A 13,230-nucleotide genomic window follows, 5' to 3' on the forward strand; every position below is an offset into this window, starting at 1 on the left:
TTCTTACGGCACTACGAGGGCTGCTTTATATATTCTGGCCTAGGGCAACACTAAGTGTTGCCAGGTGCAATCTGACATTTCCATTGGAAAGTTTGACACTTTTTAGCATAACATCACTCAGAACGTTTTGTCATTTAATCGTGAATTGTTTTACTTACAGGGAATTAAAAAATTCATCTCGGCCAAAAAATGGAATTAACTCGTGAACATTTTCGTGCGATCATTTTTCACAACTTTCGACGTGGATTATCACAAGAGTGCATCGATGAACTAAAATCTTTGTATAGCTATGAAGCACCATCCTATAGCACTGTGAAAAACTGGTACAACGAATTCAATCGTGGCCGACGCTCGCTCAAAGACGAATTCCGTGAAGGTCGTCCAAAAACAGCCGTTGTGCCAGAAAACATCGATGCCGTACGTGAACTAATAATGCAAGACTGTCATGTAACATACCTTCAGATAGAGGCATGCCTATGAATTTCTCCCACCAGCATACATTCGATATTGCATGAACACCTGGCCGTAAAAAAGGTTTGTTCTCGTTGGATCCCGCACAATTTGACAATCGCTCAAAAAAAGGCTCGTGTGGATTGGTGTAAGGAAATGCTGAAAAAATACGATCGCGGTGCTTCAAAAGACGTTTATAAGATCGTCACAGGTGACGAATCTTGGATCTATGCGTATGAGCCCGAAACAAAACAGCAATCGACAAAAAAAAAAAAAAACATTTTCGTGCTTATTAACATTATTAGGCCAGAAATATAAGTATATAGCAACCTACGTATTAGGAGTCTGTGCTAGTGCATTTGTGAGTGTGTTTATTATACGCTTAAGGCGAATTTGATTACACAAAAGGGTATTTGAAATGCTGCTAAGCCCGAAAAGGCGCTTTATGGTCTTTGCCTTTCTCATATGGAAAATAGTTACTTGCTATGAGTTTGCTAATGGACCCACACATACAGAGATAACGGATGATCCAAGTATATGCACTTTTTTCAATAGCCCTTTTTTTAACAGATCAGGCATAAGTCGTGACAAGCTGCCATGTTATTTTTGTTCAGTATTGTTCGGCATTTCGTCATAGACAGATTACGCCAGAACACCGGTTACAAATCGTTCAACTTTAAAGAATGTGTTTCGCGCGCTTCGCTCAAATTATGGTTAACATAATCGGCCTACTGAGCGTACAATTCGCAACACCATCATCCATCTTAAGACCAAGCATCATAATTGGATAATATTCGACCGAATAGACCACGTTCAGCATGCAGTGAAGAAAATATAGTAGCTGTAGCTGAGAGTGTACACGAAGACCGTATGGAATGACTTCCTGGTGACCTCGGCGACATTTAGTTATACAAGACGACGTCACTTCCCACACATCACATTAATCAATGGATTTATTGAGAGAACACTTCCGTTAATATCACGTTTTGGTCGATTTACCACCAAGGTCGATTGGCTACCAAGGACGCCGTTAGACTTTTCCTGTGGGGCGAAAGTCTAAAGTCTGTGCGGATAACCCCGCCTTGATTCAGGCTTTGGAGCAAAACATGACGCGAGTCAACGAAAATTTAACTCAACGAGATAATCTCCAAAAAATAAATGCCAAAGAATGTTCTTTCGAACATTCCCATTGGAAGTAGAAGTTTCTGTGTTTTTTCTTTAAAAAAGTAGGGAACTTCGAAATGGATCATCCTTTACAAATGCTTATTTAAAATGAACCGCATAGTTTTATTACAGTTCTAGTTTGCAGTATTCTCCGCAGGAAAACTGTCTGCGGACTTTTGACGGACTTCTAATGAATCTTTTCGAATCCAACAACTAACTTTAGTTTTGCTTTCAGCAATCAAAAGATGTGTGTGCCGAAGGGATAAAAGAGCTGAACTTTATTTTTAGAAATTTTGAATAGAGCACTTTAAAGCTTAACTTTGTTGATTTAAAGCGTGTTATATATTTTTTGATATTTATTCCGATAAAACTAAGCTCTTAAAATTATAGCAAGAAATGGTTACTGTGATATTTTTACCATCTGATCAAATTTAACTTTGACTGATCTATTTAAACTGTGTGCGAAAACCGAACCGATAAAACAAATTCTTGGATTGGTACAACCTTTTTTAATGTTCGTGTGAAGATTGATTTCCATATCTCAAATAGTGTATCTTTGTTTTACGGAAAAAAACGAGCTTGCTTGAAATTTTTTGTTTCCAATGGAATCACAGCTACGGATTTGTTGAAAATGTTTCAGAAGAGTTTCGGAGAATCTACTCTCACGAACACAAGTATAATATTACATTGGCCGTCGTGAAGTCATCAAAAACTTGCCTCACGCCAATCTTACATACATCTGTGAGTGCATGAAAATCATCGTGCTGGCTTCAGAGAGATAGCTGAGGATGTCAACATATCTTATGGATAGATTCAACATATTTGAGCCAATGTTTTAGGTATGAAGCATGTCAATGCTAGGCTCGTACCAAAATACCTAAAAAAAATGCTTGACAAGGGGCTTGTGAATATGACGTCCAAACTGCCCAAAAATCGAGTGAATGGCGCTCCTAAAATGATCCAAAACTCGATGGAGGCACTAAAGGCTAGATGATAAGGCTTTTTAAGCGCATGGAAAAATTAATTAGCCGACTTTAGCTGCCATTAGTAGCAGCTAAAGGTATCTACTTTCATTTTCATCACAGGGTCATTTGATTTCGCTGTATTTCTGTACACTATGTGACTATGTGAAGATATGCGGATTTGTGGCAAATCTGCAGAGGAGGACTAGCTGACATGGTATGTGTATTCATTTCTTTTGCGACCTCCAAACCACAAACAACAACAAACATGGCAAAATAGCAGCATCTCAAGCAAACTGTCAGTTGCCAGCCGCCAGGCATCAGCCACTGCCAGCTAACGCCACCGGCGCAATTTACAAGGAATGCGTTACATTGCGATTTTGCGATTGCTTACGAATTTTTGTGGCTCTTATATACGATTTGCCGCAGCTCGTTTGCCTTTTTTGTGCCAACTTTTCGCTGGCCGATTGTGTGGCCCTTTTGCTTGTTTGGCTATGTCTATGTCTCTTTTCTGGCATTTCTGTTCTGTGGTTGCTTCGTTTGTGGCATACACAAGTGCTATGGGGAATACAATGTAAGTATCTGTGTGTATTTACGAAAGTGTGTGTATGTGTGAGTGGATTTACAAATTCGTCTATCTGTGTGTGTGCGTGTGGCACAATGTTGGTGACAACGACAGCTTTGAGTATATTTCGGTTATCCAAGCATCCCGCAGATGATATCTGGCATAGATTTAACGCTTAATATTTGCACAAACACACGCACACAGACACATACAGTTACAATATATAAATGTAAACCTGCGCACATACGAGATTGCTTGGCCATGGCTTTTAGTGCTGCCGTGTCGTAAGCGAATAATAGATAATAGATTTGATAAAACCCAAAAGCTTCAATATACTAAACGTGTTTCATAAAAATTCCTGCACACACACATGGACACATTTGATGCAACTACATGGATTTAGATAGGGATGTACATATGTTTGTTTGGGCTGTGTGCTTCTGCACTTTATTTAAAGTCTGCCCTTTTTTTGCTTAATCATCAAGTCAATAGCATTCCTGAAATGTTTTCCATCATGTTGATAGTTTTCCATGTGTTTGTTGTTCTTGCTGCTTTTCAAGCTTTACACACAGCTTATACATTGATTTGCAGCCTACTTTGATATTTGCGGCTTATTTATGTTGCTAAAACCACAGCGTTTACTCAATTTACCAACTGATTTGTTTTCCCAAAGATTTACGTGTTGTTGTTTTCATATATAACTGTTTGCACTTGAGCTCCATTAAAAATTTCAAGATTAGATAGGCGACACACACAACGGAAACATTTTTTACAGTTAGTTGGCACTACAAGATAAAGTAGTACACACTTTAGCTACAACAACAGCAACGAGGACGTTTAACGTTTGATCTGGCAATAAAAACCTTCCAGAGACTGATAGAAAAGAAGTTTCGCTAAATTAAAATAAAAAAAAACGACAATTTACCAACATTTGCTCTTATAAATAAGGAGGCCTGCACATTTTGTGCATAAATCATAAAAATTTTATTAAATTCAAAAATTTTATTTTTTTTTTAATTTGAGAATTTGCACTTTAAATTTGGTACTTTCCACTTTCAAAAATTTTTATTTTAAATATTTTTTTGAATTATCCGATCTTTTTTCAATATTCTTCACTACACCGACGCAGTCAAATTATCATCGCACGATTAACATTTTTTTAGCCGTGGAAAAACGCTAATGCTGCAGAAGTCACGAGCAATTTGTAGATAGTAAAGACAGTGGTCAAAGAATCAGCTTCCCTCAAGGAGCAATTTTTCTTATTTTTTATGCTTCTCTAATAAGCTGCTTGTAGTTTGAGAAAGTTTGATGCGGGTGCCTGGTGAAGCACAAGTAGTTAAGTAGTAAGTAAGTTGATGTAATAGCAAGTAGAAGGAGAAAAAGATCCACGAAAACTATTGCAGCAGGCAGCTCACATAGTAGACCGCGCGTAACGCGTTTGTGGAGCGTTGGATCAAACGGGCGTGCGACCGACCGTGCGACTATTTTCAACACGACCAACCGACACACTTTCTGCACCGCGTTAGACTGTGAGCGCGTTTTTTTGCACACCGCATAATAACGCAACTGGAAGCCACTAGCGACGGGAAGTCCAACAACAACAATGAAGAGCGCATAAACGATTGCGGGCGAACTAAACTAACTCCTAGCGCACACGACGAACGAGATAACACAATTAAAAGTGACGGTGGTCCACGCACAAACAACGTGCCGCACCATGCCTCCCGTACCTTTAGCTATGCCCGTAGTAGGCAATACATGGTACACACATTTTTCTCAAGCACTGTATAGCCAAATCGGATTTAAGTTGGCGACCGATTGTTGACAAACGAGCAGTTTCGTTGGTAATAAGCACCAGCCAATAACTATGCCAATTGCTATGCGTTGCCATATTAAGGGAAAACAGAGCGTAACGTCGAAGGAAACATAGTTCTCGTCCATTCTTACAGATACTCTCGCTCTCTCCGTGCGTCTGTAGAGAGAGCGCTTTTTATCGACTCGCTCGCTCGCTCTTGTCGAAAATGTTCTGCATTGGTAAAAAAGCTCAATCTTTGCTAGCCGCGTTGTTGTGTTGTTTTTGTTACACTTTATTAATATTCTAACAATGCGCCACATTGTGCTTATGAGTAGGTAAAAAATACAACAACTAAAGAATATCAAAAACGATAAAGAAAATCGTACGTACGTCTGTACAACTCAAGTGGCGTATAACGAAGCGCACGAAAACAATGAGGTGCTGATAATAAAATGCTAACAACAACAATATGCGCTTTCCGTCAGAAGTAGCCGAATAATTTTAGCACTCGGAATTGACGTGCCAAATTGTGGAGCTCATAGAGACCCTAAGGAAATCTGCGTTAGATTGGATTAACGGTATTTTCGGGTTAATGCAATGAGATGCCATAAAGCATTCGGGGCATGTCGTAAAAGTTTGCTGATGCATCTTTTGATGAGTTCAATTTTATTGTTTGCATGTGCACAAATGTGGATATGCAATACAAAAGCAACAAAAAAAAAAGAGTTTATTTAAAAAATGATTATCGATCGAAAAAAATTTAAGTACCAAAAACTTGATATGAAAAAATTATTGATTATAGATAATATTGGTTGCACTGCCAAATAGTTATACGCGAATGTGCTGTTGCCATTACGCCAAATTGATTGTCAGTTATTGTCAAATCATTAAAAATAACTAAACATAGTGAGGGAAGCTGAATCGATTTAGGGAAGTACGGCTGTTTGTCCGTCTAGTATTAGTCCTTAAATTTTTGAGATTTGGATCTGAAATTTTGCACACGTTTTTTCCCAAGATATCGGACTACTAAAAGGCTGCCATACAAACTGAACGTTCAAAATCAAATTCGTTTATCAAAAAGATTTTTTATCTGACTTTTGGCCTAGTGGTAATCTAGGCACCGAAGGCAACGCTACAATCTCCAAACAAATTGTTCGCATTGGGTCACAAATTAGCCGATTAAAATCAAAATAAAAATACATTTATACCTATGTACATATATAGCTTTGACGCAGCCGAAGTTAAAATTTTTTTCTTTATAAGAAAAAATTCGTTTCATAACTTTTAGTGTTATATATTTAATTATCATAAAAAATATTATAACTGTAATTCTCTGCCAATATCACAATTTTTTCTTGACACCCAACCTACAACAAAAAATGTATCATCAAATTACCACCGAGTTGCAGGAGGCTGCCTCCATCAAATGTTTACATACCTATATGGACTTTTGCAATGCACCTAATAGTAGGCAACGCTTTATTGTCTTTCTTTGATTGGCAAGGCAGCAATAAAAAATGAGATTAAATTACGAAATTAAATAAACGTGACAAAAGGAATAAAATTATGGAGTGGATCACATTATTTGATTTTTCGGGGACATTATGTGGAAATATTTATTGGAAGATGCTTATATACATATATGAAAATATCAGCAGATTTAGATTCTATTGAAGTGGTTATGTAGGCATTTTAAAATGTCTGGCAGTATACTGTTATTGTTATTCGAAAGTTTTTAAATAACAAAAAGAATAGTAACAGTAATTAACGACAATATGCGATCGGTTATGATACGGCGAATTTTATTATTATATTATTATATATTCTATTTATCGCATATTTTTTCTCGTAGTTATTAGGATTTTGACAGTAATAATAAAAAAAACTTTTTCTTAATCCAGAGGAAGTCAGATTTTGTTTTTATACTCTCGCAACAAGTTGCTAAGGAGAGTATTATAGTTTTGTTCACATAACGGTTGTTTGTAAGTCCTAAAACTAAAAGAGTCAGATATGGGGTTATATATACCAAAGTGATCAGGGTGACGAGTAGAGTTGAAATCCGGATGTCTGTCTGTCCGTCCGTCTGTCCGTCCGTCCGTGCAAGCTGTAACTTGAGTAAAAATTGAGATATCATGCTGAAACTTGGTACACGTATTTCTTCGCTCCATAAGAAGGTTAAGTTCGAAGATGGGAAAAATCGGCCCACTGCCACGCCCAAAATGGCGAAAACCGAAAACCTATAAAGTGTCATAACTAAGCCATAAATAAAGAAATTTTGGCACAAAGGATCGCATTAAGGAGGGGCATATGTGGACGTAATTTTTTTGGAAAAGTTTTTTGTATATATCTCAGAAACTACTATAGCTATGTCAACCAAACTCTACAGAGCCGTTTCCTTCAGGCATTTCCATAAACAGTTCAAAAATGGAAGAAATCGGATAATAACCACGCCCACTTCCCATACAAAGGTTATGTTGAAAATCACTAAAAGTGCGTTAACCGACTAACAAAAAACGTCAGAAACACTAAATTTTACGGAAAAAATGGCAGAAAGAAGCTACACCCAAGCTTTTTTTAAAAATTGAAAATGGGCGTGGCGTCGCCCACTTATGGACCTAAAACCATATCTCAGGAACTCCTCGACCGATTTCAATGAAATTCGGTATATTATGTTTTCTTAACACCTTGATGACGTGTACGAAATAGGGGTGAAATCGGTTCACAACCACGCCTTCTTCCAATATAACGCTATTTTGAGTTCCATCTGATGCCTTCTCTGTATAATATATGTATACATTAGGAACCAATGATGATAGCGGAATAAAACTTTACAAAAATACGGTATTTGAAAAATATATAAATGACGGATAATGAAATCTCGATTATCACTTTATCATGCGAGAGTATAAAATGTTCGGTGAGAACTTATCTTTTCCTTACTTGTTTATTTTAGTGAACTTTGCCAAAGAAGATGGTGGTAAGTTAAACTACTAAAAGAACTGAATAAGGACTGATGCATAAATTTGAAAATTGTCAAGAACTTATAAAATTTCATATGTTCTGTAACAATTATACTTGTATCTCAATTCAATTAATACTAAGCAAACAAAGTTCTAAGCATATACGTCGAAGCTTTGCGTATCAAAATAAACATAAGTATGTATTTAAGTGTATGCTTATAAGTAGCTACTCAGAAGACACCGCATAAATAGTATATTAGTTTACAGCACGGAGCTTTTGCTGGGGTTGAGAAATGCGCTCACGGTCGCTGTCTCTCTCCATCTCCATTTACACTCACGAAAGCGATGTTGTTAGATGCTCTGCATGAGCGCACCTGCTTGTGGGGGAAAAACGCGTGGCTGGAAAATAGTTACATCGTAGAATATACGATACAGATAATATATACCACCAGAGGGAACGACACCAAATTCCAACGTGAGGTAGGCCAAATGATGTGCTCACCCCCGCGGTGCGGCATTGTTGCAGATGCGAGACATAAAAGCTGCTGTTATAAACAAATGTGGAGCGCACCAGGGAGCTTTCTTTGTAGCCTGCATTCATATTTATTTAATTTCAAAACTTATTTATTGTACGCTTGGGTGCATTGTAAGCTAAGCATTTGGAGCTTTATTATAATATAAAGATTGATACTACACAAGTTTTGGACGGAAAAGGAATTTGATGATCTATTATAAGTATTTTTAGGCAGAAAGTCGAAGAAGAAGCCACTTTAATACGCTAATTTTACCTGTAGTATGCACAAATATACCAAGTGATAAAATTTGACCCGCATTTAGTGAAGGTCGTGAAGTCATCGAACACTAGCCGCATGCGAATCGCTTATCCAGCGATGGGATCTTAACATCTCTTATAATGTGGGTTTACGAATATGACTTCGAAATAGCTCAACAAACTGGCGAATGACGCTCCAAAAATGAGCAGAAAAAAATCAAAATTCGTAGAAGGCACTAAGGGCAATCTCAGCCTAGGATTATAAATAGGATTAAATTGACATTCATTATTGAGTCAGGATACTATTTGGAAAGCGTTTATAAAGATTTGTTTTCGTCAGTCCGGGTTAAACTTGATCAGATGAAATGTATGAGTTTAATTTCGCGTTTTCATTGCTTTCAATTTGTTATTATTATTATTGTGGCGTTTCCTTTAAAGGGGGAAAACGCACGATGAAATCATCGAATGACAGCAAACAGGCGCCCAGCCATTTAAGCAAACAGTTGTGCTTACATAAGTATAGACACATCGATGGAAATATAAAAAAGCACTTGATCGCTTCAAAGTATTTTTATTATATTTTATGAAAATACTAGAGGACCCGTCCACGCTTCACTTTGGCTGATACATAGATAATACTACTACTACCATCTATATGATTTACCCTGGTTCTAAGCTACCTCCCCACCAATTTTCAGCCAAATCGGTTCAGCCGTTCTTGAGTTATAAAAGGTGTAACCAACACAACTTTCTTTCATATTATATATATAGATGTGAGGTTATTTTTATTTTATTTTATTTTTTTTGTTTTTGAAGAAATGAAATATTCAAATATTCCTACAGACATAAATTTGAAAAAATGCTTATGATTTGAAATATATTTTTTTTATTTATGAGTTGTATTAAATTTTAATATAGAGAGATAAAAAGTATCCTATGTTCTTACCCTGGCTCTAAGCTACCTCCCCACCAACTTTCAGCCAAATCGGTTAAGCCGTTTTTGAGTTATAAATGGTGTAACTAACACAACTTTCTTTTATATATGTATATAGATTGGCAAAACTTGGCATTTCATTGGTGACCACGACCACCAAGGTAAAAGTTATTGGCAAGTGTAGCTCAATACAAAAAAAAAACACAACAAAGAAGAAACCGAGACAAAAAAAAGTTATTCAAAGGAAATGTGATACAATTAAGGTGTCGGCGAGAAACAGAAAAATGAGGGTGTGAGTTTTCAAGTCTTTTTATTCTAATTGTTGCCTTATTGTTCTATGAAATGTGCGAAATATGCTAATATACATTAGCATTGTTGCCGCAATTCAAATACATTGGAAGTGCTGATTGCTCATAACCGGTTGCATGAAGCGCGTTCTTCTCTCATTATTTTCACTTTTAAAGCGAATTTCATTACGGTGATGGTATTGAAATGACTTACCTTATTGTCACTATCTGTGGTATTGCCGGAACCAAAGCTGGCTAATGAGCAGCGATCATGATCATTCTCCGTCAGTGGTTCGTCTAAATCACGCGATGAACGTTGCGATGAGCCGGAATTCTTAGCCGGCGATTTCGGTAAGGTCAGCGAGGTGCCCGAAAAGCAGGTTTCTTGCATGACTTCCCGCATTTTCTTCACCCACACCTGGAGAAATAGTAAACGAAGTTAGAGAAGACGTTTTTTAACTTATAAAATATTGTTACACATAATAGAAATCAGCTTTTGTATAATTAAGTCAAATTAAGCCAAATTTTGTTCGAACAAGAAAAAACGTTCACTTCGGTTTCATCGACGATATAACCTTCACAAATAATAAAGCTTGCTATATAAGGACTTGATTTTGATAGATCAGTTTGTTTAGCAGCTATATGCTATAGTGGGTCGATCTGAACAATTTTTTCGGAGTTTGTACCGTTACTTTGGAAAAAAATTCATCCCAAATTTTGTCAAATAAAAAAGTTTCCCATACAAAAGCTTTGTTTTGATCGGTAAGTTTGTACGATCGCTATATGCTACATATAGCCGGTGCCGAATATATCAAATTATTTAATCGAATAAAAATTAAGAGGTGGCAGCCTTGTTAAATTCATTAATTAGACTTTTTGAAACTTTTATACATTGATATACATTTAAAATTCGTTTAGACTAACACTGAATAAAAGATTTTAAACAGTTTCCAACCCTACTTTAAAAATAGGGTTCAACTAACATTAGCTCATGTCGTATTGAATATTTCCAGGTTTTTTGACGGTACGTTTTCAAATAGGTGGCAAATTTCTATTTTATATTAAAATGAGCAAAAAAAAATTGTATTAAATGGCTCAAATTTTGCTGTACCCACTTGTTTGGTCTCCAAGCTATTTGCCTTCAGCACAATACGGCAATCGGAGAGCATTGGCGAACGGCCTGTCCACACAGCGAACTTGGTTTCATCACCCTCGATGTGTTCGGTGATGCCCATATCTGTAAAAATCATCGACAACGAGTTAATACTGACTGCAAATTATTATTATTCTATATCTAACTAACCGGTTGTCATGAGTTTACTTTTGAATTGATATTTAACGGAACCGTTTGAATCCTTCACCTCTTTGGCAAAGAGTAAATACAATTCGAATAAGAATACACGCCGTTCACGACCTTTACGTATCAATTGCTTTGTATCCCAAGCTTGGAATGCATCCTGCAACACCACCTCACCCAAATTATCTATGGGCACATCACAGTTCTCCAACAATGACAAATGCATTGCGTCGTTCGCCTTCTTCGGCACATTCAACATAACCTCTAAACCTTCTTTGATTTCACCATGACTCTCCTCACAGCAGGAGAGTAGATCCTTGAGTAATAATTGGTATTTTGTAATGCGTTGTACGGGCTTGATGAGAAAAGCTGGTAGGGGATGTTCGACCTTGTGTCGATGTTGCAACTCATCGAAATATGTGCCCGAATGTTGTACCATCAGATTATTCGAGATCGGTTTATTTTTACAATAATACACATACATATCGAACTTTGTGGCCCATGTGACGAAACAATGCCCAACATCTTCGGGCATGGTCTCGTATTTTTCCAATTCGCGTAAAAATATCTTCTGATGGAAATTATAAATTTCACGTATATTGCCGAAGAGTGTGTCCTCCTTGCCGGCCAAAGCAGCTGGTACACTCTGTCCAGTGCGAAATTCTTCAAGGAAGCATTTGATGCAAGTCTCCAAGTCTTTTACATAGGTACGTTCAGTCTGCATTAACTCGGCCATAATGAACTCTTTTCTGCGTGCGGATTTACGTTTCTCTTCGTTAATCTCCTTCGATGCAGCCGTGGAGGATGTAGTGAGTTTGGCCTCCAGCGAAGGATCTGAGTGGCGATCGGTGGTGGAGCCTGAAATTAATGCATATTTGTTGATTTTATTATATATGACTGAAGAATAAATACAAAAGAACAATTTAAGAAATCAATTTTGTATAAAAGTTTAATCTCCAAGCATTTTGCTCTCGCTAACTGTTGTTTTACGGTTACTCACCAGAAGCAGAACTAATCGAAGAATTTGCGTCCGACTCCAGCGGCACTACCATTGACATGCCCAAAGACTTCTCCAACTGCTCTCTATAAGTGTCCATGCGATTGCTGAAGTCCTTATATCTGTTACAACAAAAATGGCATTAAACTTGAAATAAAATATTACAAGAAAAATTTAGCATAACACACCTTTGATCGACAGACGCAACCCACTGCTTGATAGCGCTGGCGTGTGCATGTCCTTTCTCCACCAAACTATCGGCCAGTTGAATGAGCAGCTTAACGCGCTCACGAGTTTCCTTTGCCGTGCCGCGAAATTCGTTGTGCTCTTTGAGCAGACCTTCGGTCTCTTCGCGTGTCTTACCCACCAGATTGGTACGTGAGGAGAGGTAGGCCTCGCCGGTGTTGTGTATCCATTCGATGGCTTGCTTAGCGCTACGTTCGAACAGCACAAATTGCTGGCACTGGTCCAGCGATTTCTTGCGTTGTGTCCAAAATTCGAGCACCTGATTTTCCTGCGTCAACAGCTTATCAAGGATGGTGCGTACGTGCGTCTCGCAGTTGCCCTGCGACTGATACTTGTAGTACTGTTGCGAACGGTTTGCATATTTAAGGAATGTTTCGGCGGTGCGTCGTGCCAGTGTACACGCTTTGAGGAATGCCTCCTTCTGTTCCTGATGCTTCGAAATTAGCTGCACAATAGTTTGAGCTTTATCACTAGAGCCGCCGCCGCCGCACCAATCGTCCTCGCGGCGATACTCACGCTCTAGGCTGTCGAGTACGGAGCACACTTGCTCCGCGGTTTTGTAGAAATTCATTGAGGCGGTCACCAGTTTGTGGCGTTCTTCGGCGTAGGTGACCAGTTGTTGCCACTTCTTTGTGACATCATCTGAGATTTCACGTATCGATTGTGGATCGTAATGGTTGGCATTGATGAGCGCGTCGGCGCGATATTTCACCTGTACGGCGGAGGTGTGTGTTTTCTCAATGGCAACCTGTGAACGTAATGAAAATTGAAATTTGAAGAAAAAATAATTGAATCAAACGC

At 37.9% G+C, this 13,230-nt stretch overlaps 1 protein-coding gene across 1 annotated transcript in view; it reads right to left on the reverse strand.

Annotated features, from left to right (window-relative positions):
• LOC126762727 (triple functional domain protein) overlaps window positions 1-13,230 on the reverse strand; it is a 91,594-nt gene that overhangs the window by 66,196 nt on the left and 12,168 nt on the right. The window contains exons 4-8 of the mRNA XM_050479690.1: window positions 12,372-13,177; window positions 12,187-12,305; window positions 11,193-12,044; window positions 11,005-11,126; window positions 10,104-10,307 (exon numbers count right to left, since the gene is read on the reverse strand). Coding sequence (XP_050335647.1) covers window positions 10,104-10,307; window positions 11,005-11,126; window positions 11,193-12,044; window positions 12,187-12,305; window positions 12,372-13,177 — 2,103 coding nt within the window. The remainder of the gene's footprint in view (window positions 1-10,103; window positions 10,308-11,004; window positions 11,127-11,192; window positions 12,045-12,186; window positions 12,306-12,371; window positions 13,178-13,230) is intronic.

Source organism: Bactrocera neohumeralis, chromosome 6, assembly GCF_024586455.1.
Source record: "Bactrocera neohumeralis isolate Rockhampton chromosome 6, APGP_CSIRO_Bneo_wtdbg2-racon-allhic-juicebox.fasta_v2, whole genome shotgun sequence".
Classification (NCBI taxonomy): domain Eukaryota; kingdom Metazoa; phylum Arthropoda; class Insecta; order Diptera; family Tephritidae; genus Bactrocera; species Bactrocera neohumeralis.